Source organism: Channa argus, chromosome 8 (genome assembly GCF_033026475.1).
Source record: "Channa argus isolate prfri chromosome 8, Channa argus male v1.0, whole genome shotgun sequence".
NCBI lineage: Eukaryota > Metazoa > Chordata > Actinopteri > Anabantiformes > Channidae > Channa > Channa argus.
The window spans coordinates 20,408,690-20,434,898 of NC_090204.1; the positions used below are offsets into that span (position 1 = coordinate 20,408,690).

At 39.6% G+C, this 26,209-nt stretch overlaps 4 protein-coding genes across 5 annotated transcripts; 3 read left to right on the forward strand and 1 right to left on the reverse strand.

Annotated features, from left to right (window-relative positions):
• The first annotated feature begins 190 nt into the window (after nucleotides 1-190).
• meltf (melanotransferrin) lies at nucleotides 191-10,268 on the forward strand. The gene is made up of 16 exons (XM_067514006.1): nucleotides 191-590; nucleotides 985-1,139; nucleotides 1,781-1,880; nucleotides 2,464-2,649; nucleotides 2,752-2,908; nucleotides 3,223-3,290; nucleotides 3,371-3,555; nucleotides 3,830-3,995; nucleotides 4,261-4,403; nucleotides 5,554-5,650; nucleotides 5,730-5,924; nucleotides 6,595-6,748; nucleotides 7,449-7,516; nucleotides 7,595-7,782; nucleotides 8,215-8,407; nucleotides 8,808-10,268. Exons 1-16 carry the CDS (start codon nucleotides 542-544, stop codon nucleotides 8,873-8,875), a joined length of 2,172 nt encoding a protein of 723 aa, XP_067370107.1. The 5' UTR covers nucleotides 191-541; the 3' UTR covers nucleotides 8,876-10,268.
• A 439-nt stretch (nucleotides 10,269-10,707) lies between these two features.
• Nucleotides 10,708-11,818, reverse strand: ncbp2as2 (NCBP2 antisense 2 (head to head)). 2 transcript variants are annotated; one of them, XM_067514010.1, is made up of 2 exons: nucleotides 11,683-11,818; nucleotides 10,708-11,589 (listed from the first exon to the last, which is right to left on the reverse strand). In XM_067514010.1, exon 2 carries the CDS (start codon nucleotides 11,473-11,475, stop codon nucleotides 11,170-11,172), a length of 306 nt encoding a protein of 101 aa, XP_067370111.1. In that variant the 5' UTR covers nucleotides 11,476-11,589; nucleotides 11,683-11,818; the 3' UTR covers nucleotides 10,708-11,169. The 2 variants fall into 2 exon arrangements, with proteins under 2 accessions (XP_067370111.1, XP_067370112.1); XM_067514011.1 differs by having other exon boundaries at nucleotides 11,676-11,791.
• A 3,065-nt stretch (nucleotides 11,819-14,883) lies between these two features.
• On the forward strand, nucleotides 14,884-16,604 carry fkbp2 (FKBP prolyl isomerase 2). The gene is made up of 2 exons (XM_067514009.1): nucleotides 14,884-15,494; nucleotides 16,163-16,604. The coding sequence occupies exon 1, from the start codon at nucleotides 15,045-15,047 to the stop codon at nucleotides 15,459-15,461; it is 417 nt and encodes a 138-aa protein (XP_067370110.1). The 5' UTR covers nucleotides 14,884-15,044; the 3' UTR covers nucleotides 15,462-15,494; nucleotides 16,163-16,604.
• Nucleotides 16,605-16,748: 144 nt separating this feature from the next.
• ncbp2 (nuclear cap binding protein subunit 2) lies at nucleotides 16,749-23,097 on the forward strand. Its single transcript, XM_067514008.1, has 5 exons — nucleotides 16,749-17,758; nucleotides 18,767-18,853; nucleotides 19,208-19,302; nucleotides 19,471-19,609; nucleotides 21,122-23,097. Exons 1-5 carry the CDS (start codon nucleotides 17,684-17,686, stop codon nucleotides 21,218-21,220), a joined length of 495 nt encoding a protein of 164 aa, XP_067370109.1. The 5' UTR covers nucleotides 16,749-17,683; the 3' UTR covers nucleotides 21,221-23,097.
• Nucleotides 23,098-26,209: the final 3,112 nt, after the last annotated feature.

Below are 26,209 nucleotides of genomic sequence, written 5' to 3' on the forward strand. Positions count from 1 at the left end.
AACCTCCTTATTGTATAGAGCCTCCTCTGAGAGTGAGACACAAGGCCAAAGTTAGTGAGGAAAGCAGGTAAACAGACTTCGTGTCTCTGTTTTTTTTCCTCAGCAGCCAACACTGTGACTCAGCCACCAACAGTCCCACAGTTTTGGCCTGAATCCCCGTCTTTCCATTTTCCCATCAGTGGAAAAGCACCACACTAGTGGAGCAGAGGAGGGAGAGGAAAGCAGAGGTGGGGTTCTGACTGTAAAAGACCCCTCTGTCTGAGGCTTGGCCTGCAGCCATGTAGTGTTAGCAGGGGCGTGCCAGACCAGGTAGACCAGAGACGCACACTCCATGAATTCTACAATGAGCCTCAAGCGCTGCAGCTGAGAGTCTTGTGATTTCGGTATAGTAATTTATAGGTGCATAATTGAGCCTCTGAACTGGAGACACGAGGACTCTGAAACACAAGTTGGACTTTGACTTAGGAGCCATTATATAAAGTAGAGGAGAGGGAAAAGGAGGAGATTCCACCCAGCGGAGCGAGGAAGAGAGCACGAGGCCATGGCCATGTGGAGAATAGTGGGGACTCTACTACTAGTACTAAATACTGGTAAGAACTGCTTTTTATTCACGGGAATGTACTGTAAAATTGCACAAGACAGCAGCAAGATAGTGTAAAATTACAAAAAACATAAACCCAGTGGACAAGGAAGGAAGACATTAAAAGAGTTGGTACTGTGCACAAAATAAAGTGTGTATCAAAAAAAAGTAAGGATTTATTTGACATATTATTCTTTATTCCCAAGGGTGTAGTCATGTTAAACTACACATTTCTTTTAAGTAAAATGCATAAAAACTGAACAGATGTAAGATTCCTCTTGAGGCCCAGCTCAAAGGTTGGAAAGTGCAGCAAATAGCTAAAAAGATCCATAACAGCCAAAGCTTTTGAATAGAGTTGAGATTACAGAATGTTTTCATGATTTACTTCGTGCTTCTCTCCTCAGTTGCTGGCCAGAAGAGCATCAGATGGTGCACCATCTCAGATGAGGAGCAGAGAAAGTGCCAGGCCATGTCGCAGGCTTTCGCTGATGTGTCCATCCGTCCGTCCCTCGGCTGTGTCAAAGGCTTGACAACTGGAGGCTGCGTTGAAAAACTCGAGGTCCGATTTGAACCATAGGAATTTTATTTGAAAACATCCACATGAATGACCTCAATAGGTTTGAATAATTGAATAACTCTTGCGTGTACATATTCGCATGTATCAGTCAGCAGAGGATGTCAAAAGCTAATAAAACAGTCAAGTCACCGAACACACTATCAGACATCAGATAACACGTTTATCACTTATCAGAGTACAGAGCACAGGGCAAACTGGGCATCCTGTCAACAGGGCATCCGAGTGAACTGAAGCTGAGTGAAAAGCAAGTGCCTTACGTTTCACTCTGTAGAATATACAAGGATCAGGTGGTTTTAATGTTGTCGTGTATGGGGGTCAGCATGGACACCGACCGTTCACATGGCGGCAGTGTCCTGGGAGCTGCATCCACCTAGGGACCAGTTGCACGTCGTGCCCCATCTCTCATGTCTTCTCTATTTCAGAGGAACGAATAAAATAAAGGCAAAACATGCCCCTAACAAATATGGTGGAACAAAAAATCAACAACACATGGCTGAGGCTGTTTCATCTTAATAGATTGATCTGATGTTTTGTGATGTGTTTTTAAATTGCATTAAACAAGCACATGGCCGAACGCACTACTCACGCGAACTCACAGTCGTCTTTTCTCTACTGACCCGCAGAGACGAGAAGCCGATGCCTTGTCTATGTTCGCCGCTGACATCTACAACCTGGGGAAAAGCGCTTCCTTCAAGATGGCCGCCAGTGAATCACAAGCTGACCGTAAGAATTAACAGCAATTGCACAGGAATTATGTCTTGGGAATTTATTTTGTGCAGGAGAGGGATTAAATGTGAAGGAGTGACGCCCCCCCCCATGAGTATTTGACATTTGACTACTTCTAGGTCAGAAATGAATAAAATCTGGTTACGACCAAACCATCTGATTAGAGTAAAAAGCATATAGAAACTTGTGTCTGACACTTTTCCCATTTATGATCTACTAACTCCTGGCCTTTGATAAATAACATCATGTCACACCTGGCACGGATGTTCTCTGTGTGGACTGTATCACTTCCTGTCGTAAAGGCCGACGTTAATCAGGCAGTTACTGCTGTTTTGCTGCTTGGTGATTTTGCTCCACTCACATTGACACGTTGCTTGCATGAGTTAACAATCTTGTTGCACATTTGTGCATGTTCTTAGTTACTTCACCGCACACCTGTTAGCCTTAGTACGTGGGAGAATACTCATAGTCTGTACTTTGACCTCAATCTTAAACCTATTACCTGATAATAAGGGTGCAGAGTCAAAATGTCTGTTCCAGTGTCATATATGTGTTAACAGCTGTGCTGTTGTCGCCTCAGGTACTGGTGCCTCCTACTATGCAGTTGCTGTAGTGAAGAAAGTGAATTCTGGCATCAATATCAACAACCTTGCAGGAAAGAAGAGCTGCCACACTGGGAAAGGACGAACAGCAGGCTGGAATATGCCGCTAGGATACCTCATAGACCAGGGCTACATGTCTGTGATGGGCTGCAACATCCCACAGGGTAAGAAATATATACGCTACATAACCACGAGTACGTAAACGCTACATTCAGAAAGCTGCAGAGGTGTGTGTGTGTGTGTGTGTGTGTGTGCTTGTGATATAGGTGTGGCGAATTTCTTCAATGCCAGCTGTATCCCTGGAGCAAACCAAGCTGGTGACCCTGCATCTCTGTGTCAGCTGTGCAAAGGCGACAACGCGGGGCAACACAAATGTGAGCTGAGCACCCAGGAGCGATACTTCAGCTATGAAGGAGCTTTCAGGTAGGTTGATTCCCCTCTTTGCGCTACTCTGAGCAGGCAGAGATGGATAAGGAGGAAAAGGTCATTTTGTGTGTTTTTTTGCCTCTTTTTAATGGTTTTCTTTCAATTTTGTTGCATATTTGGTTGTTTTGCGTTTGGTTTTTTATAGTTTGGTGTCTCTTTCTGGACATTTTGGGGGTTTTTTTTCATCCATTTGTGTCTGTTTTTAGTTGTTTTGTGCCTCTTTGGGATAGTTTCTTTACTGTCTGTCCTTCTGGGAGCAGAGCAAACCTTTAATTCTCATTTTCTAATATTATTTTCCCCCCTTTCTCCAGGTGTTTGGTTGAAGACACAGGAGACGTGGCGTTCATCAAACACACAACTGTTGAGGAAAACACTAACGGTAACGCCTCAGTTAATTAATGAGTTGACACTAGTTGGCTGATCTGCATATCTGTCAGCTCACAGTTCCTTTTTCACCAGGTCGTGGCCCGGCGTGGGCACAAAACCTGCTGTCATCCAACTATGAGCTGCTGTGCCGTGACGGCACCAGAGCTCCTGTCTCTCAGTGGAAAAGGTGCCATCTTGTCCGTGTCCCATTACGTGGCGTTGTGGTCGGCAATCACATCACTCCCTCCGTGGTGTTTAACATGCTGACGGAGGGGTTGGTACGTCCACAGAGCTCACAGCCATCACAGAATCTAAAATGTTCATTTAAAATTTTTTATGCAAAGTTTAACATAAAGTGTGGATGTAAAGGAAAAAAAACCATTAATACCACCTATTGGTTTGGATATATTAACATGCTTTTGTATAAAAATATTATGAACCAACAAATGCTGATGTATCATTATGGGTTTTAACCACTGCATGTGCTGACATGCAGTGGTTTAAAATACACTGCTTTCTTAAAGTCTTAAAGTCTGAAATCTCTCTCTGCAGGAAAAGTCGTCCTTCAACATTTTTTCATCTGCGGCTTATGGAGGAGGAAATGTCCTCTTCTCTGAGTCGTCCATCATGTTCCTGGGTGTGGAGTCAGACGACCCAAAGAAGTGGATGGGTCCCTTCTATTACAATGCTCTCAGAGCCATGGACTGTAAAGCAGAAGGTAATTCATGCTGAAAACTATATTACTACATTAGAATCCATCCATCCGCTATCTTAACTGCTCATCCTGTTCACGGCCTGGACTTTGTCCCACTCATTGGGAAAGATGGCACTCTTGCATTTCTGGAAATTTTTTGTATGAAATTTCCTTATTTACTCATTTCCATTTTAATCCTGTTCATTTAACAGGGCTATTTAACTGTCTCTGCCTATATCTGTCTCATCTTCTTCCTTCCTGCCCATCTGTTGGTTTATTAATGTCCCAGGTGTCTTGCGGTGGTGCGTGTTGTCCGGCGGTGAGCAGCAGAAGTGTGCTGACATGGCTGTGGCCTTTCAAAGTAAAGCTTTGACTCCGGATATCAAGTGTGTCTATGGGGCCTCTGTGACTGACTGCTTGACAAAAATCAAGGTAAGAAGTGTTTTTCACTTACTCCTTACAGAACGGCTGTGTGATGGGCACTGAATTTTTAGGCTGGTACTGATCTTTCTATTCGAGAGTTAAACAAAACAAAATTTAAATGGCGTCCATCGTGTTCGAACAGTAAAGAAACATTTTTCAGTGCATTTTGTCCAGCAGACAGACGGTAAAAGATATTTTTGTAGCAGCTTTGTATTTTCACATTCAGATAAAAAAACAGAAACATGGAATATTCATTTCAGACATTGCTAATAATTGTGATTACTGTATTTTACTTGTTTTATTGTCATAATTTTCTTTTTAATTGAACATACTGTACATTTGATTTGGGGCTGTACTTGGGCACAGAGGCACTTTGTCGCTGGTTCGAATCCTTTTTGTTTGAGTTTCCTCCCACACTCTAAAAACATGCACATTAGGTCAACTCGTCACTCTAAACTACCCATAGGTCTGTGTGTCTCTCACCTGGAGACAGACTGGAGACCCCTCCAGGTGTACCTTGCCTCTCACCCAATGACATCTGGGATAGGCTCCAGACTCTGAACAAGGATGGATGGATAACCTTCACTTAGCTTATTAACATGCTAATTTGTGCAGTTGAGCCTGATTTGATTTGGTTTTCAATTGGCATTTAGTTTAGGTACCAACATTTTTAACAATATTCTGTGGAACATTGATGTCAAGTGGGAGAAACAGAAGTCCTCCTGCTCATGGCACCAGGGGAAGAATCAGGGTCTCACCACCCTCGCTAGGATTCAGCCTCTGGGTATGAGGGATGCCGATCTAAAGGTCTAAAGTCTGGAACTATCTGGTGGACCAACCATCAGACCGTCACTTGCATCCATGTAGCCACGTTGCTCGCAGTGACTGAAAAATATGTACTTTACTAAGTGTTACTCTATTCATACAGTTTAAATGATAATAACTTAGGTGAAGAACACATACTGACTGGTTTAGGAGTCAAAACACATGAGTTAAGACTTGAACTTGGCTTAATTTCTGTATAACATGACTTACAAAATGGAAATTTTGTCATTCTGTTTATTTATACTTACTACTATCAGCTAATATTCACCTACTTGAGTATTGAATCTATCATGCTTCTCTATGTGCTCTGCTCTTCTGTTTTCTGTTTGTGTAGAACAATGAGGCAGATGCCATCACTCTTGATGGAGGTTACATCTACACAGCAGGCAAAGATTACGGCTTGGTTCCCGCTACCGGCGAAAGCTACACAGGTAGAATCAGAGACACAACAATCACACCCAGCAATCCAACACATCCAGGTTCAAAAGGGTTTTTTCTTTTCCTCTTCAGGGGACCGTGACGGCTCCACATACTATGCTGTTGCTGTGGTGAAAACGAGTAGCCTTGACATCCGTAACCTTGACGACCTGCGTGGCCGTCGCTCCTGTCACACCGGATACGGCCGCACGGCTGGCTGGAACGTCCCCGTAGCATCACTGATGGAGAGAGGCCTGATCACCCCTCAGCACTGTCAGATACCCCGAGGTCAGTGTGTGTGTGAGTGTTAGCGAGTGTAGCAGAGCTGTGAGTGGCACAAGTGTGTGGAAGAGGGTGAAAAATTCTAATTCAATTTGAATATTTTGTTTTCTAGTTTTTCTTTTCTTTATTGATTTGTCTGCTGGTTACTTTTTGCCTAAATGATTGAGTTAATAAACAAGCAAAACAAATGTGAAAAATTACTCCAATTTCTCAAAATAGAACCTCGACAATGCCAGACCATTACTCACAAACAGAGATAGCCAGACATTTACTAGATTTAAGACCCTGAGATGTTTTTGTTCGAGAAATTATTTATTTGATCATTAATGTACAATTGCTGGTTAAGTGTCTGTAAAAATTTGTTTAAGCAGCTCGTTGTTTCCCTGGTTTTTCAACTTTACTGTTGTCCCAAACTGAAAACCGGTCTGAAAATATCTGAAGGTTCAATGCGCTGAAGCATTAATGTTGCATATAATTTCAACCAATTTGCAGTAATACAAAAGAAATATACTGTACATACAGGTACATACTGTATATCACAGCAGCGCTGCATTAAAGTATTACTTGTACTTCAGGTAGAACAGATTATCAAACATATTTGGTTGGTTGGTCTGGATTCGCTTCCCAGTCTTTCGGTCTTTGACTTTTGGTTTCCTGTCTTTCCCATAATGCTCAGCGGTGGGAGAGTTCTTCAAGCAGAGCTGTGTACCAGGTGCCAACCAGCCAGGTTTCCCCGGCAACCTGTGTGGTCTTTGTGTGGGCGACAGCTCGGGGCAGAACAAGTGCGAGAAGGGAAAAGACCTTTATGATGGATACGACGGGGCCTTTAGGTAAAAGCACTCGAAGATCCTAAACCCTCCTCGAACAAATCTCCTGGACACCATTACAAGTCTATAGGTTTATTTTATGGCCAGCAGTTCTAATTATTTTAATTTGTTTTCTACAAAAACAGTATGTGGTACCATGGATACCCTTCTCTATTCCAGTTTCAAAGTTTTCTTTTGGTGATAGCACCTGTTGTAATTATTTCAGTTTTCTTTCTGATTAATCTTTTATTTTTCATCAGTTTCATGATGGACCTGTGCAAAGGTGCAAATCACAGCCGTAGAAATGACAAAGACTGTTATTTACTTTGAAAAAAAAAAACCCACAACTTAAAAATTGCTCATCTGATTTCAAATTACCACAGAAAAGTAAAGTGATTTTTGCTTTTCTACCTTCTCCTCAGTAGTTTATGTAATAATGTCTCATGCTGTAATGCACATAAGGAGCTGTAATTAATTTCTCATCTGAAGACGTTGTGTACCTTTCATTCAAAAACTGGATATTTTCTAGCATGGCTGCGCATCTTTTGTACAGATGATCAAACGTGAAAGGGATCCAATTATCACGTGAGGCACTTTGTCGTGTCAATGAATTGGACTTTTGACTGTGGAAGCAGGTGAAACTGTAGAGCTCTGCTCCCTCCAGCTTAAGACGTACTTGAATCTATGCTACACATCACACGTGTCCATCTATGTGTGTTCTTAGGTGTCTGGCGAAGGGAGACGGGGATGTGGCTTTTGTCAAACATTCTACTGTCTTCCAAAACACAGATGGTGAGCTCACCGTGACAGTGCACGTTATCCTTTTACATGAACATACGTAAGTAACCGCCTCCCCTTGTGCTCATTCAGGGAACTCTGGTGAGCCATGGGCAGCAGATCTCCTCTCTACAGACTTCCAGCTGCTGTGTTCTCATGGCAGCAAAGCCGAGGTCACACAGTACAGACACTGTAATCTGGCCCGAGTCCCTTCCCACGCTGTAATGGTGCGTCCGGACACCAACATCCACACTGTCTACGGACTCCTGGACCGTGCACAGGTAAGAATGGTCACACTGTATGTAATGCATTTGTGAGGGGGTGAGTCAAGCCAACAAAGTGCAGAGTCACATTTATGTTACCGTGAGAAAGTAGTGCAACTACTTTCTTTCGACGCGGCTTCGACGTCTGAGAAATAACGGTCGGCAAAAAAACAGTTTTTGAAATTGAAATTTGTATGTGTGTAAGTAAATGTTACATTTAATTAGTTACTGTGGTTGATATGAAAACATTTTAGTTGGCTGGTAGAGTGGGACAATTGTCTTTTAACAATTTATAGTAAGACATCAGGTAAGTTTCTTTCCCCCAGAAAAGTCTCATGTCTCTAAAAGTCTATTTTTATGCTGCAGTGAGATGAAGAGAAATGAATGAGCTACTGGAATGGAGTAAATCAATGTGGCTGTTTTTTATTACTCTGTCTTTTCCCCCATTAGACATATTTTGGCAGCGATACAGGTTCTGGTTTCAGGATGTTTGACTCGCAGAGCTACAGTGGCACAGATCTGATCTTCAAAGACTCCACCATTCGCCTCATGGGTGTTGGTGACAGAAAGACCTACGAAGAGTGGCTGGGGCAGGGCTACATGGAGTCTCTGGTTGACATGGAATGCAATTCATCGAGCTCAAGTAAGACCATGCACGAACTCTGCATACGTACCAATATATGTAACCCTCAAACAGACGAGGACATGAGTTTGACTGTGTGGTACAATACAGTCGGTAACTGTTCTGGTGCTTTGTTGTGACGTGTGACTAAAGCGCCCCCTCTGTTCAACAAGTGTGAAGGTAAAAAAAAAAAAAGATGGCACACCGTGATGAGACTCCTTGTTTCCTCAAAATCCAGGCAGCAGCCCCCTTTAGGCTCATCCGTGCTAATTTTCAATGCACTGCTGAAGAAACTGACGGACAGATTGAAGAGGAATGGATCCAGGAATAAAGGCGCTTTCCAGCACCCAGAGCACTCTGCTGTTTGTGTCTTCTTGTGTGCTGCCTCTCTAATTTATCCCTGATTCTTTCCCTCTTTCAGCGACGTCCTCTGTGTGGCTGCTGCTGATGGCCCTGCTGAGCTTCATACTCACCAACCCCTGGATGTAAAGACACAATGACACAACCATCCAGCCTCTTCTCTCATTCTTTCACCCCTCATTTTTTTCATTTTAATTCATAGTGCACCTCCTGTATCTTTATATACTCTCTCCCTGTGTCACTCTGTCCCATTTTCTTTACTTTTCACCAGTTTCCACATGAATCTAGATTATTTTCTAATAAGTGTAGGAGTCCAGTTTAGCCCTGCTTCTAGTGAGACCTCCTCCTCCCGTCCTTGAACCAATGTCTTAATTTCTTCCTGACTGCATGACATTTTAATATATAAAAGGATGTCAGGTTTTGTATTTAAATCATGCTGCTAATGACCTGACCCGTGGTTGCCAAAGGAAATGAGTCAGACATGATGAGAGAAGCTGCTGCTGCCATGTTGTTTACTGAAGGTGAGCTGCCATATCAGTGTGTATGCTGCCACCTGTTACATTGCTTTAGTGGATAGTGTCCCTCTCTCCAACGCTTTCTCTCATACAAAACAGAAAATCTATTTCTTAACTTCACATTAACCAGTGATAATGATTCAATTCCACTTTTTCTAATCACAAGTTACAAAAACAATATTGTCTCACTCATATATTGTTGTGTTTAGACATGCAGCTCGCTTGAATATGCAGATTTCGTAGTTTCAGCAAAGTGTTAGACCCTCAGATAAATTCAATGTAAAGGCCATTCAAAAAACAAAGAACCACAGATTTTAACCTTTAAAGCTTCATGCGCTGGTATCTTTAAGATTGTATTAATACTCACCCCCTATATCTGACCTCAGGGTCTCTACCCTGTTTGCAATAAGGTTCCTGTGAATAAAACAATCAGACTGTTGTTCTGCTCTGCAGCCACTTGCTCTGTATTCATGAAAGCTATAGGAAACATGTAGAAAACATCATTTGGTTTGGGTTGGAGCATAAATTAGTCTTTTTTATGGGGGGGGGGGGGGGGGGTTAAATAGAAGACGAGGCTATGAAGAACAGTACAGCAAAACATAAAAACTTTCAAAGATGACACATTACTACACAGCATTAAACAAAATGCTCTCATAACCCAAGCAACTAATTTCAGAAATGTCTTTTTATAAGTCAAAGTTATCACATCGGATGTGCTTCCTACTCCTTGATGCTGATTCCTGTATTTGTAATTGTTTTTGATTATGTATGTTTCTATGTTGAGAGATTTATTTTTATATGAAGTTCAGATGCCATATCAGTGTATATGTACTGACTCATGCCGTCAGAAACGTCTCTGCCGCCTGATAAGAGATTTATTTCTATGTGAAATTATGTAACATGTAACTAATATTTAGTTGCCAGGCCAGTGCGTCTGCATAAGTATTAATACATAAAGCTGTCAACTTTCTGTTCCTATTCAAATAAATGAAAGATATGCTGCAAAATGCACTGTGGCAAGCTCTTTTTTTCGCCCCTTAAAGTAGTAGTTACTCTGTTATTAATGTTAAATATGCTGCAGTGACTTACAGACACCGTCAGTCGCTGCACCATGAGGATCTAAGACAAAGAAGAGCAACCAATTCTTACAATTATCTAAATATTTGCATGATAATCTCCACTTGTGTACGGGTTTGCATGCATTTTAGTGCCAACCACATCCACTTGAAATTAGGTTGTAAATCTCTATTGCATTTCCCTATGAAAGCAAGAGACATTTGAGTTACAGCTGGGAAGCTGTGTACTGTGAACAACATACACATTTGAAGACATCCTAAAAATACTCTATATAGCAACGTTTTTAGTTTAAAACATTAAGACATTTTGAAAATATGCTTAATGTTCTCAAACGTGCCATGTCAATGGTAAATAAGTCACTGTGCAGTGTTATGGATCATAATCTTTATTTATACAGGGAGCAAAATTGTGACGTCACTTACTAGCTATACCACATTTCTCTCCCTCTCTCAATATATATACACTCACACAGACACACACGTTTGATAAAAAGGATTTTCACCAACACTTATGCAGATACAGATTGTGAACAGCTCTACAGGATAATTGGTGGTTTAGTCTGTGAGGGGACATGGGAGACACCATTAGCTGATCTGCCTTTTAGTGATACCGTGACAGTTGTGAAGGACATTCCAGTTTGCTGTGTTTGCTGAATGTGAACTATAGTCATTGTCCAACATGAAACTACTTTGTGATGACTGCAGTTGACCAATGACTCTGTTTAGTCCAATTTACAGTTTCTTCTTCACTCGTGGTTTAATCTACAGGTGAAGTTACAAAACCCTAGATGTCATCAGCTTGCAGTCCCTGGATCCCCAGTCACTGTCCTCTTTATTTCTTGATCTGTCTGGAGCCATCCTTCCATCCCTCCTTCACTTCATTCACAAATGTCTCTCGGACTTTCCTGAGGCGGCTCCCCATCTCTCCCAGGTCACCGGGGACTTTGCTGGCTTCGTCTCGCACCTGCCGAAGTGTCTGTGATCGCATGACCCGCTCTGAGGCGTCCCGACCGGCTATCTGAGCCTTGGTAATGGCGTAGGCTGTGATCTGAGCCGCCCTGCGGATCGGACGAGACTCCGCCAGCTTCTCGATGACATGGAGGTTGTTGATGAGGGAAAACAACATGCGAGACAACATTTTGTTGAGGGGCCGGTCTCCTTGTCCTTTACTGAGGCTAGCGAGACTGACGCAAGCTTAGCCGGCTAGCTGACGCTAATCGGTTAGCAGTTCCGGCTCTCGTGTATTTCTGTCCTGTAATTACACAAACATGTACCAGCACTTTACATCAAGTAGGTTGTGTGTTTGGTAAACATTAAAAATATTAAAATAAAACTTACTACGTACCACACGAACGACCGTCCTCTACAACCGATTACACAACCGGATCGAAGCTAAAGTTAGTATTTTCTTCTTCTTGTTCTTCTTCTTCTTCTACTACTTCTACTTGGTGTTTATTGGCGGTTGGCAAATAACGAATTGGTGCACTGCCGCCACCAACTGGTAGGGAGTGTGAATCAGTGTGGAGTATTGTTGGAATATTATGTTGTACTTGTGCTATGTTAAGTATTTTTCATACTTTGTGCCTTTAGGTAATATTATACTTTATGCAGGCCTAACCACGCAATATTATTTTAATTAATGCCTTTAGACATGCAAATTATGAATTAAAATGCATGTGTTTGACACATGTTGGATGTTAGATTCTCTTGTAAAAAGCTACATAGGCTGCCTTTGACAGTTCATCTTGTAACAAAAAGAATCATAATTCAAATCAAATCATAATTTTCTAAGGGGCAATAGGTCAAATATTAAAGGGGTAGTGACTTTCCATCAACAAGGAGCTACTTTCCTCCTATTATAATTGTTACATTTATATATACAAGTCCTCACATTCACTGTTGAGAATATGAGACCACTGTTTAGATGTTTACCTTGCTAGTAGTAATTTAACCAAAACGCAACTTTCCTTTTTTAATTTGGGGCCTTCAGCTCTACATCTTAAGATAATAAACATGTGCACATAGTTCTTTGTTGTAGGAAATTTTGTTTCACATTTTTTCTTTATGTAATATAACAACCACTTAACAAAAGATAGAGATGATTAGCTTTTACTTTATATTCAATTAAATTAAACTTCTTAAATTCAATTTATATGGCACCAATTCACTAGAAAGTATGTGACTCTCCTGGCACTACATAATAAAGTCAAGACTATACAAGTATGTAGAGAAAACTCAACAAATCAACAGTAACAAGAAAAAACTCCCTGTAACCGAAGAAACCTCCAGCAGAACCAGGCTCAGGTTGGAATAAGGCTGTTCTAGAGATTTGTTTTATGTCTGAGTTAATGGACAAATATAACTCAAAGTTAACTCCAAGGTTCCTTGCAGCAGTACTGCAGGTCCATGTTATGCCATTTAAAGTAACTATATTAGACAGCACATTTCACGTATTTTTAGGCCCAAATACATTCATTTCAGTTTTGCCTGGGTATCATCTGCATAGCAGTGGAAGTTTATGAATGTTTTCTAATAATGTTGCCTAGAGGTGACATATGCAGCTTGAAAAGTATTGGTCCTACTACAGAGCCCTGTGGAACTCCATTGCTAACGTTTGTTCATAAAGAAGATTCATCATTAACATGAACAAATTGGAATCAGTCTGAGATATTTAAACAATGGTGTCAATTGTCAATTGTCAATGGTGTCAAACGGGGCACTAAGTTCTTTTTAGGACGAGTATAGACACAATTCCATTATCTGAAGCCAAGAAGGTCATGGTGACTTTCACTAGAGTGATGCACTCTAAACCCCGAATGGAAATTTTCAGACAGGTTATTCCTGTACAGGGGGTCACATAATTGCTTTGGAACTACTTTTTCAAGGATTTTAGAAATAAACGGGAGATTGGATATCGGTCTATCGGTCTATGATTGGGATAATCACCTGGATCAAGACAGCGTTTTTTTAAGTAGAGGTTTGATTACAGCAACTTTATAGGCCTTTGGTACATAACCAGTTACTAAAGATTGATTGATCATATCTCATATGAATGTGTCTATTAAAAGTTACACATCTTTAGGCAATTTGGTTGGGACAGGGTCTAAAAGACATGTTTGTTTTGAAGGAGCAATATTTGAAGTTAGCTCAGTAGGGTCTATGGGTAAAAAGCAGTCTAAGAGGTATTGGGGTCTTATTGATGATTCTAGAACTGTTGTACATGAAGATCTATCTGTAATATTTGGGGGGAGGATCTGGTGAGTTTTTTCTCTAATAGCTACAATTTCATTCATAAAGAAGGTCATGAAGTCATTGCTGCTCACAGTTAATGGAATACTAGGCTCAGCAGAACTATGGCTCATGGTCAGCCTGGCTACAGTGTTTTCCTCTATTAATGATGAATAATATGCTGTTCTGGCGTCATGGTGGGCTTTTTTTAATAAACTATTAAACTGCTTTTCCAGGCTAAAGGGGATTCTTCTAAAGTAATGGGACTGCACTTCCTTTGCAACATTCGTGATGCTTGCTTTAAGCTGTGCATTTGTAAATTGTACCATGGGGGCCTTCTCCTCGTATTCTTTTTTAGAGGGGCAACAGTACCTAGTATCATACGCACTGAGGCTGCTTTCTAAATGTTGTGTAGTCCATTATTGTAAATTCAAATGTTATAAGAAAATAGTCAGACAAAACACAATTATGAGCAAATACTGTTAAATTATTAATTTCATTTAAGGACAAAGTCTAGGACTTGACTAAAGCAGTAAGTGGCTTTATTTAGATTTTGAAAAAATAACAATTGACTCTAATAGATTAAATGCAGTGTTGAGGCAGTTACTGTCAGGATCTACGAGAATGTTCAAGTCACCCACCACAATGACTTTAATGACTCGTTTAGACTGACATAGTCTTCCTGATGAAACCAAGTTTCACTTTGACAGAATAAACCAATTTGATGATCATTTATCAAGTCACCAGGGATTTAGACAAGATCTGATATTTAATAATCCACATTTAATTGTTTTGGGTTTTGGGTCTGTATGACTAGTAGCCTTAACTTTTATTAGGTCATTATGATTAACTCCCCTTTTGTTCATACTTGGTTTAAATAGTTTAGGTGGTCGGGGAACAGATATAGTCTCTATTGACCGTGTAGTTAAGATCATGACATTCATTAAAATAATAAAATTCCCTGGGTGAAAAATGTAAATCCATAAGAGCTTGACCCAGCGTGTTTCAGGAGCTCGGATTGATGGCGTTTGCTGACATTTGTGCCAACGTATATCACGACTTTTGTTGCTGTAGGACGTTTTTCTAGGAGGTTGGGAGTTTTCTCTGCTGTGTCCCTGACAGTGGCTCCAGGAGAGCAAAAAGTTTTAGCTCTACCGATAGAGTTTATTATGGTATTGAATACATATAAATATGTAGATATCAAAAATTGAAAGGGGTATCTCTGTGCTTGAGCCCCCAGCGCCACCACTCAGTATGAGTCTGGAACCAACTTCCGTCTCGGAACTGTTTTTCCGGACGTATTTAGTAGTAACACCAGCCCGTAAACTCCATCCGGTGGCGTCGTACGTACATCCGCTTATGGTAAAAGATTTCCCTGCTCGTTTCCCTCATCGCCAAAATCTGCCCCTCGGAGCGTTAAATCAAGTCTCGTCCAAACCAAACCGTTGAACACGTTGACGCTCTGAGCGGGCTGCAGCTATGCGCGTGTTCGTGTTGTTCGCGGTGGCGGTTCTCTCGCTGAGCCCGGCGGCGGTGAGCGGAGTCGACAAGAAAAAGCTGCAGATCGGCATCAAGAAGCGAGTGGACAACTGCCCCATCAAGTCCCGCAAAGGGGACGTGCTGAACATGCACTACACGGGAAAACTGGAGGACGGCACGGAGTTCGACAGCAGCATTCCCCGCGACAGGCCCTTCACCTTCACCCTGGGCACCGGGCAGGTGATCAAAGGCTGGGACCAGGGCCTGCTGGGTATGTGTGAAGGCGAGAAGAGGAAGCTGGTCATCCCCGCCGAGCTGGGCTACGGAGACCGCGGAGCTCCCCCGAAGATTCCTGGCGGAGCAACGCTCATCTTCGAGGTGGAGCTGCTCAGCATCGAGAGGAGATCCGACCTTTGATGGACAGATGACGAGGAATAAAACTTCAGAGGCGTAAGTTATCGAATTTACTCCCTCAAGTATGAATCTGAGGTATGTTTAATATGCCATTTACTACAATTAAACGGAAATGTACTTTTAAAACCTACATTTATACGACACCTGTGGTTAGATTATACATGTGGTTACAAGATGTTTATGTATACAAAACTTGAGTTTTAGAATGGTCAATTTTTGTTCTAAATTTAGATAAGAACAAAATGGTTAATCGGAAACAAATTGCCAACTTCTTTGAAAATCCAAGACCGTTTTCACGCCAAAATTAGACCAGTGTTCCCTCTTAACAGTGTCGATTTGCTCTGTTGGTTGTATGGGGCCTCTTTGGATTCTGAACAAGTATTTCTCACCATTCAGTCCATTGAGAAAATATCCAAATTAATCCATAATAAAAAATACTGCAGCCCTGCAATAAGTTCTACACAGCTGTAAGATGAAGAGCTGCAGGTGACAGGAAGTGAGAAATGAACTGCCTTGGTATTAGTCCTGAAACTGAAACACATTGTATCAGTATCAATTTTCAAAAGACACTCAGCTCTTAGTGGAAGTAACTGGTCAAAGAAGAAATACAAAATAAAAAGGATTAACATCTTAAAACCAAAACCTTTGCTGACATTTTATGACATTAATGTTTAGTGTAGGCTTACTGTGATTTTTCCTTTCAGGTTCCAGGACGAGAAGCGGCATTAGGTGGAGATCAGCTGACCTCTGATGAAGAGTATGTGGCAAATCTGGGAGTAGAGTTGTCAACCCGCTCCAGCAGGGCCACTGTCCTCCTTTTAAAAGCTTTAGTTAGCACACTCTGTTTTATTGGACTGAACTTATTATACGATACAAGAACTGACTGTCTTTGTCAAACATTAGTAGAATTCACATTCAGCAGGTAAGACCATTCATTTACCAGGGGCTGATGATGATGCCATGTCCTGCCGTTTCATCTAAAGTTTATTTTTCATTGTTTGTGATTGTTGAGATGAGAGAACTTGCTTATCAATGGTTTTACAGTATTTTGAGTTGCTAATTTAGTCAGACATCAGCCAGGTGACAGATTAGTACACATGTTTTTGTTCACAATGTTTGGATTCTCATAATAAAATTTTGACCTTACGGAATCCTTTCCTGTTGTTTTGCAGGAAAAGAAAACATGTTTTTACAGCTTTGTTTTTTGGCCTTGCTTTTTTTTTTGCATTTATTATAGACCTGTGATTTATGCACTGAGGTATAATAATTGCATTCTTCCTGATTATGTACAGTAATAATTTCTCAGCTGACATGCTATTAAGGGCAAATACTGTGAGTGGTCATGATTAGAGTCAGACATAAGTCTAGTAAAACGAATATAATATCTAAAAATATATTAAAATATATATTAGTTAAAATTTTAATAACAAAAAAACATAAATATATCAGAAAAAAATCAAAGATGCAAGATCAAATGGAACGTCAAGCAAGTATCCGTTTAGCCAGCAGTGACACAAAATGAAGCAGCCAGTCATGTTTCACCACATCGCACAACTTTCAGTTTCAATAGTCATGTGACTTTGGCCAGTTTAACATGCCATGATTACAGAGGTAGCTGGACACTTACTCCATTTAGGTTACGAACATGCTACTCTGTTCTTTCTTTTTCAGTCAAGTTTTTTTCCTCTTGAATGTAATTATTGCATTAGCGGTCTTCACAGGGGATCTATAGAAATTTAAATGAGTATTTGACATATTGTGTGTACTGGTGCCACAGTTCAAACATTTAAATAATCATTAGTAAATGATTAAGATTAAAGTTGTGCTTGGTGATCATTGGCGCACTAAGGTTGTATTTCTGGGCTGTAAAACCTAAAATTTATGTTTTAAAATGGTCAACATCAAGAAGACTGTTTTTGTTTATCATTGGTAATTTAATATAGCAAGATCTTGCTCTTATCTTCATCAGAACAGAGTGAAGTCTCAAAACACATGACATATTGTATTTAATTTTCTTATTTAATGTATTTGTTCACCAAACAAAATTACAACATACTGAAACAGTATATTAACAGACTGGGGGCGCTAATCAGTAGATGCATCTGTAGAAATTCTTCCCATAGATTGTTCCACTCGGAGTTTTTAAGCAGACGCACATATGAACCGGAAATCCGGCACAAGAATTGAACAAGTGCAGACGGTCGCATATCTTATTTATCTTTACAATGTCTGTGAAACTAAACGCTTTAAATAGTGATTCTTACATTGATATTAGTCAATACAGAGATCAGCATTTTAAGGTGAGTTATGTGTGCGAATATTCTCAATTAACGCATCGTCTGAGATATATCTTTGTCGTTGTTTAAGATCTTAGCAAAGGATGGAGACCTCATTCTGCTTCATTTGATTCATTTATTTCTGTGTAACCTTAATAAAAAAAACATAAAAATTTTTTTTTAGAATGTTGAACTTGGCTACGTGATTTAAAATGTACATTTGATGTTGTGTGATGGTCCTATCTAATCTTTGCTATTGCGGCTAACGTTAACTGGCCACGTTTAGCTAGATTTCCGTTTGTTCAAATTCAAAAGTTAAAGGTTTTAGTTAACAGTTCGCTTCATGGTAACTGAAGGTAGCCACTCGATAAAGCCCAAAACTCTCGGATAACTATGTTTTTTGCCGGTTACTACTACTTTTGTCTGTTGTGTGAGTATGTTCCTAGACCTCCAAGCCATAGCTGGATGTTGATGTTGGGATTTGGCCGATATCTCTTATGATCCTGAGCATTCATTTGCCTTGACGCTTCCTGGGGTCCACATTCTGCTAACATTAACTTCTAAAAAACAATAACGAATTTCATTATAAATTAATCTGGCAACGAATTGTTCATTTTGCCTATTAGCCGTTTATTTATAAAAGGCGAGGACATGGAGAAACGTTCTCATTAGGATGTTCTAGATAAAAAAACCCAAAATAAGTTTGCAGTGACTCCTGAGAAAACAGTCTTTATGTCCAAGAAACAATGAGATTTTTGTCACTTGATTTAAAATTTTCCAATTAGTTTAGAGTGTTGACTGAAGAGTCTGCATTTACATTTCATGTAGTAAACAGTAATGTTACACTGTTAAAATAACGTTGATGAAGTTGCATCAAAACATTAAATACATTTTAGTTCAGATAAAAAATATCTGCTTCAAAAGCTATGAACTACCACTGCAAGCTATGATGGGAAAACTTTACACAGACCAGTTTTTCCGCTTCCTGAGAGCAGAGTTCACTCATATTTGCAATGTTGCTTGTGTTTTCAGGGCAACCGCTATGAGCAGGAGAAGCTGCTGAAGCAGAGCAACACTTTATATGTGGGAAACCTCTCTTTCTACACCACCGAGGAGCAGGTAGGATACACTGCCATCATTACCGAGTACATATTTAGTTAAAGCCCTTTGCCACATTCTTTAAAAATTGATTTATTCCTCATTATAGTGATTTCGTTATTTAAATGGCACTCCTAAAATGGAGATAAAAATCTATTTTTGAGTTCCTACAAGGTTTTATTCTTCATTTAAAATACGAGCATTTCTGGTGGATAAGTTTAAAAGCATGATATAATCCAAATCAATTTGTTTTTACTTTATTAGTGGTAAATTTGTATTAGTGTTTTTGCGAGAGAATCTCGATGACTTGATTAAAATGTCCTAAAATTGACACATTTCTTATTTTTTTCTGCTATTTTTGTAACGGATGAGCAGGTACATGAGCTCTTTTCAAAATGTGGAGATGTCAAGCGCATCGTCATTGGGCTGGATAAAATCAAGAAGACAGCCTGTGGATTTTGCTTTGTAGAGTATCCTTTTGATCATAAAACCCAAATAAAAAAAAAAAGTTTTAGTGTTAAAAACCCCTGCATTCACCTATACAACAAATCTAGTTTCGCCATGTGCTCATTTTTACCACTATTGTATGAAGAGTGTGAGTTGTGCGAGTTTAGAAGCCTTAATCCTGCCTGCCCCAGATATTACACTCGTGGAGATGCAGAAAATGCCATGCGCTTCGTCAATGGCACGCGGCTTGACGACCGGATCATCAGAACAGATTGGGATGCTGGCTTCAAGGAGGGACGGCAGTATGGCCGTGGCAAATCTGGAGGACAGGTAAGGATACCGAGTAAACTGAAAAAAATTCCGTTAAATATGGAAAACTTAACTAATCTTACAGCTCACCTAGCTAGTCCTTAAGGAACTCACTGATTTAAGTTTTAAACTGGATCTCAGCCAGCTAGGCCTGTTCGTTTTGTTGCTTAAACAAAGACATTACTGTTGACTGAGCTATTGCTTAGATTTTTTTAAAAACTCATTATTAATATAATAATTTGCCTCATTAAATCCAGGACTATTTGGACTATAATCTGAAACTTTAATAATTTTTGAAATATATATATATTTTCAATTTATGTTTTTATATCCAGTCCTTCTAAAGCATTTTTCGCTCTCTGTTAGTTGAATGCTGGTTTTTGTATAATCTTATTCAAATTGCATAAAGCAGCTTCACTCCAAAAGTTAATTTGTAATTTTATAATGCAGTATGTTATATTCTTACCTTAAATGCAGTCTTGACCAGTCAGATTGTACAACATAAAACATACAGGTGTAAATCATATTACAGGGTTTCCCTCTGAAATAGGGAATGGACAACTAGTAGTTTTACCCGTGCCTGATGTTTCTGTCCCAGCTGTTACTGTAGTTTAAGGTGGTGGGTCAAGGTTTAGTATATTTGATTCTAAACCACGTGTCCATCTAGGCGGTTGTCTCATAATCGTGTTCAGGGTCTTCTGATGTTTCCTTGTACGTATTGAAAAGGCTGAGGATTTTTAGCAATACAGCATTTCTGTAAACAGTATAAAATTCAGCATACGATGACATTTGAAAAATGACTGAAATGGCATTAAAAAAATCAATACACTATATCATGACATTTTAATACACCCGTATGATATTTCGAAAGTCATACAACTTACAAAGTAAATTATGCATGATTAACCATGGCCTTTGGAGGGACAGCATTACTATAGTATGGCATTTGAAAAATGAAAGTATAAAATATGCCGCTAACAAATAAAACATACATAATCAAGCCCAATTGTGGTCCTTTGGTAAACACGGAGCTTTCCTCAAACAATGGAACTAAGGAACAATAAATATTGGACTAAGCAGCGGATTATTGCCACAATGTTAGATTTGCTCTATATACCCAAAAACTCTATCTCGAGAGAGACTTAATGAGAAAAAAACACTTTAAATTGCTGTGGGTGCTGATGAGGCAGAAGGTGCCATAAAAGCACAGAACATTTAGCCTTTATCATTTGGGATTGGTCAGCTGTGCTAAAATAAAGGAAGAGTAGGGGGGTTTTCTCTTCGCCTCCTACTTGCATTGTTACAATGCAAGTAACTGTTTGTGGCAGTAGGTAATTAACAGGCACTTGAAATTAGATTAAATAATTGCTGGTGGTTGGTTAAAACACAATTCAGGTTTCCATGGTAAAGTAACTAAAAAGCAAATGTCACTAGTTGTTTGACATTTCTATTATTTCATAATCTAAATGAAGTACTTCTTTATTTGTGCAATGTTAACTGTGCCCTCGGGCTGTATTTTTGTTTCCCGTGTAGGTGAGAGATGAGTACAGACAGGACTACGACCCGGCTAGAGGCGGCTACGGTAAGCTGGCCCTGCAGCATCGATCCACAGAGGCACGCAATAGTTTTTAGAGCGAACCTCACCACGTCATGCCTGGACTACACAGATTCATTCTGCGACACTGTCACAACAGCAGAGATTGTTTTTGTTAGCGTTAGCATGAAAGACTCTTCAACAGCCCTGCATGGACCAACGGGTCCTGGAAAATAACAATTTTTAAAAAATTTATTTTCAAGGTTGTGTTCTTTTCGGAGTTAAACATGGTGTCAATCTGGTAACAGTAATTTCTGAGGTTGTGTTGATGTAAACACCACAATTTTAACTTGGAAACCCTCTGAAAACCTGTAGTTACTTTGGTTAATGATGCATCACATACAGACAAAATAATCTTGTGTTGCCATGTCAGATAGAGGTCTGCTAAAGTAATAAAGAGGAAGCATGCTGTTCATCACGTCACTGATTTCCATGAATGAAACATCGTATGTCCCTTTTTTTTTCTTTTTTTTTTAAATAAAGATTTTTGACAAGTAGTTTTAATGGCTTTTGTCCTTATGAGTCTATAAAGCCTGGTATTCAAAGGGCCTGTGTTCAAGTTAGGCTTTCAAATCAGGGTTTGTTAAGAATAAAATTACATTTTACGTAAAGGCATGAAAGCAGTGTTTGAGTGTTACAGAGTTTATTTATTTACTCAAGTAGAAAAATGCACAGTGTTAAGGTTGATTTACAAAGTAATAGGGATGTGCATAAATATTTAATTATTGAAATAATTCACTGTGGTTCAATACTTTTCAAATAAATGTATTTTCTGCTTTATTTATTGTCTCATAGAGTTGAGGAACTAATCTTAAGAAACTTTTCCCACGTGCCATACACGGAGCACACGGGCAGGTGGGAGATATGACAGCCGCTGACTCAGCAAAACAAAGCCTAGAGTGGCGTTATTTTACTTGGTTGAACAGGAAAATTCTGAGCCCATTATGCGGGATGAGGCTGTCTTCCCAAAGTTCTACCTGCAGGATTTACATCACGATTATGTGCATAATTGATTTGAAATGCATCAAACTCAAACAATAATTTGAATGCCAATCCCTATAAATCAACCTTATGATACACAATCTTCATTTAGTACATTTTTCTCGCTTAACTTCAGTGTTTTTATTTGTGTTGTGATACTTTTACAACTCACTAAATGTGAGTGCTCCTTCCATTACATAGTAATTCTTTCCCTCCTTTTATTATATGCATTCACTGAATGAAGAAAAAACAAGTGTAACGTGCACAAGTAGTTTAAATCTGCATTATGACATTTTTGAAGGTAACATTAATATTGCTGTTTTTTTGCCTCTGTGTACGTCTCGCTGCTGTTAGGTCGTGAACAGTGTGTTTTTAGAGAATGTTCCTGACAACAACTAAGCAGTCAGTGAACCAAAACACAATGTTGTAAATCACCTTTTGAAAGCAGAAACTGTGATTAATATTGCAGCGCTAATGCTAATGTTGGATAATAAATCAACTGAATCATCTGAATAGATTCGTACCCTGATATTCTGGTCTCCCCTGGCTGCATTTAGATTGGAAGCGTCCCAAAAACCTGCCGGCGTCTTCTCTTGATAATAAAGGCCCATTAAGAGCAGTGTGTTGTATCTGTCTTAGTAGTTCTGGTACAGTTGTTGTGTTCCACTGGAGGAATGTGATAATCAAGTCTGAGGTTATCTTGAGCTTTAATGACAGTGATTTGCATGTAGTGGTGTGTGTAGACAGGGATCATACACCACTTCACTAGACAGTTGCTTCCTTAAGAATGGATGCTGCACCTTCACCTCATGGCTTGTAAGTTGTATATAAGTTGTTTTGAACCTGGACCTCTCTGTTTTCTTATCATTATGTTTTCTGCGAATAGTTTGCATTTGGATTGATATGAACAATAAAGTCTTTGTTTTATGTTAAATTCTTTATTTAAGTATTGTTTGACAAACAAAAAAAGTTTTTTAAAATACTGGTTGATGATGTTTCATCTTGGCTCAAAGACTTAGACTCACTGATCCAATGCAGCACGTGTGTCATTATATTACAAATCAACTTGTGTGTTATTTTATCTATTTGTCCATGTTATCATTTGTCTGACAAAGTTCATGAAGGCAAATTTAGTTTGTTAAAACCTTTTTTTCCTTTGTCCTTACAGCCACAATTTCCTCTTTCTTTAAGAAATTATAACGATATTGTTGAAGATCATCCCGAGCAGCTGGTCAGAGATCAGTTCTGGGACGATTCTCATTTCACCTGTAATAAAGAACATGGCTTCTTGGCAGGTTATAAGCAGTCAGCTGGTCTCTGTTTCAGAGAGAGCCGAAGAAGTGAAGTGTGATGTGGAGCAGAATACGAAGCAGTGTAAACTGGCTCAGCTTCAGGCACATATTTGCATTATATCATTATAACACCATTAATTCCTGGCATAAGCTGTTAACACTCATTTTAGCCACTTCCTCTCAAGTAAGTTTTTAAAATGAACACAAGATGGCAGAAGAGGAGGTGGAGTTCTTGCAGTAATTTGGGAGAGAGATGAGACTATGAGAAGTCACACTAACTCTAGGATTAATGTTCTCTCTGTGGTCAGAGAAAGCCTTCGATGATCCACCAGGGGGTCTTTTTTTTTTCTTTTTTACTATGCACCACTTTAACCCAGTTACCCTTGCATGTGAGAATAGTCTTCCTAGACCACAAAGCCACTTTAGCTGTTTTCCTCTCATGCCTGTAGGACAAACATAGGACAAAGATAATCAGCACATCTCCCACCAAAATGATTAAGTTAAGACCCACAAGCCATGTTTTGCTATTTCAGTTGCATGAAAACTAGTGAGCAGAGGAGTCACACAGTAGGTAAACAGCTAAAACGCTTAGCTAAACCTAATGGGTAGACAGTTGAAATAAGCTGAAAGCAACTGATATATATTATGGAGTAACCTGAAATTGTTTGACATGACATCGTGGTCATGTCTGACAAAGAAAAAGATTGGGAACCACTGCTTTGGAGTGGAGACAGGTACCAGAGAGGTGAAAGCAGACCGAATTGTGGGACACTGTTCATCTCTGTTGCTCATCCGTATTCAAATCTCTTTTCAAGAGGAGATGTTACACCGACTCTTGGAGCAGAAGCAGATGTGACCGCTGTAAGGATTGTAAGAGGATTTCATTCTATCCTCAGTACCATACAGAACCAATTCATGACCCGTGCATAGAGCTCTATGCATCCAAATGATGCGTTTTTGCCACTTTGTGTGAGGTGGGGGAATTTATTCATGTCCATGCTTCACTAACTAAAGAAGTGAAACTCACTGAGGCCCTAAATGTGCCTCACATGATATAGCTCTTGCAGATTTACTACATTAACTGTTATCACAGTCAGGTTCAAATGGGGTCAAGTAAGAATTAAACAGTGCCAGACCCAGAAAGCCTGTTTTTTATTTTCTTTTTAACTAAAAACCAATTTACCCATGTATTTTAGAAGGATCCATGTGATGTAACTTCATCTGTCAGACTCAGGACACTAAGAGCTAGTGTAGGCTTTGATTGGCTTGTTACAGATGATGAGTTAAGATAATTGTCCACTATTACAATGAAGAACAGCAGGTGTCAATGTCGGCTGCCTTTAGATTGGGGGATACTTCCCAACACAGTCATTAATTCATGATGAAGGCTGTTTAAGAGATGAGCAAACCAACACACCGGGGCTTTTTTTTTTTTTAAACCCGGGTTGGAAATGGGATCTGAAATAGGTTCATTTAAGAATAATCCTAATGCACACTGACATTTTAGTGTGTTTCCAACTTAGTGCCAACAGCTTAGGGAAGTTTTGTTATTTTAATATGACAGTGGCCCAATGCACAATTACAGCTCTATGAAAATGGTTTTCTGAGTTTGGTTGAGAACAACGTGAATGACATTCATGACCCCTGATCACCCAATATATTCGTGATGAAATGTGATGCATACTGTGAACCGGCAAACAGATTCTACTTTAAGTACCATGTTTTAGTCAGTAAGAGATTGTGTGAGATGTGTTCTGCCCAAATCTGCTACTTAACTAATTCCGCAATTAGAAAATGAGACTGAATGTCTAATTAGTCTTTGGGGGGAACATGCATTTGCATAAAGGTTCAAACTGCTGAATACTTTTGGCCATGTAAACCAAATAATGAGCACTGCAGAGGGAAAACTTGTTACACCATCACTCTGCTTGGAGACAGAAAGTCAGGAAAAGAAAATTGTATGAAATGCAAATGCTCAGGATAAATCCATTTTATGATAAAATAAGTCAAAATTATAAGATATTACTAAGTTGATGCTGTATAATGATAACTTATTACCATATTTTACTGGCCCAATCTGGACCTACCTGACTAATTATCTCATAGTTTTGACTTTCTATAGTTTTTTTCTATATCACATAGTGTCCATATGGAACACAAATGTGCAGTGAATCATATGGCAGAAGAGAAAGATGTTTTTATTGTAAAATGACAGTAAACGTTCCAGTAAGGCATCTTAAACAACATTAGGTCATTATACATTTTCTACCTGGGTCACTGAAAACCAAATACTTAACATTTTTTCAGTGTCAAGAGAAACATTAGCCTCCTCCATATTTTATTTGCTCCTAGAGAATATCGGGTGACGGGTTTCAAACAGTCCAGTGAGTAAACATGCAGATTTCTGGTTACTGACGGGGATCTCATTACAGCAAAGTAATTGACTTCTCTATGGCCAGTGTGGAAACACATCTACACTAAAGTGCTGCAGCAAGTCCATAAAGAAGCTAAATTGGCAAATGGTAGGTTGACATTTTGTGAGCTGCTTCATTCAGTGTCATGCTTTACCATGAATCCTAAAGGTGAGCATTAGTGTCAGCTTGGATGTAGACTGAGCGCTTGTGTGTGATAAGGGTGAAGCGGAATCCCTAAAAAGCATTCGACATGTAGGAGCCTGGAGGTGTGAAAGTAAAAAAAAAACAAAAAAAAAACCCTTTGTCCTTCCACACAGATGCTGTTGTACAGTGTTTCATC

Bases quoted from the DNA above. Each gene is read 5' to 3' on its own strand.
- fkbp2 (XM_067514009.1), top strand. From the start codon at position 15,045: ATGCGCGTGTTCGTGTTGTTCGCGGTGGCGGTTCTCTCGCTGAGCCCG.
- meltf (XM_067514006.1), top strand. From the start codon at position 542: ATGGCCATGTGGAGAATAGTGGGGACTCTACTACTAGTACTAAATACT. The intron at 591-984 runs GTAAGAACTGCT...TTCTCTCCTCAG, and splicing joins ACTACTAGTACTAAATACTG to TTGCTGGCCAGAAGAGCATC. The intron at 1,140-1,780 runs GTCCGATTTGAA...ACTGACCCGCAG, and splicing joins GCTGCGTTGAAAAACTCGAG to AGACGAGAAGCCGATGCCTT.
- ncbp2 (XM_067514008.1), top strand. From the start codon at position 17,684: ATGTCTGTGAAACTAAACGCTTTAAATAGTGATTCTTACATTGATATT. The intron at 17,759-18,766 runs GTGAGTTATGTG...TTGTGTTTTCAG, and splicing joins ACAGAGATCAGCATTTTAAG to GGCAACCGCTATGAGCAGGA. The intron at 18,854-19,207 runs GTAGGATACACT...ACGGATGAGCAG, and splicing joins TCTACACCACCGAGGAGCAG to GTACATGAGCTCTTTTCAAA.
- ncbp2as2 (XM_067514010.1), bottom strand. From the start codon at position 11,475: ATGTTGTCTCGCATGTTGTTTTCCCTCATCAACAACCTCCATGTCATC.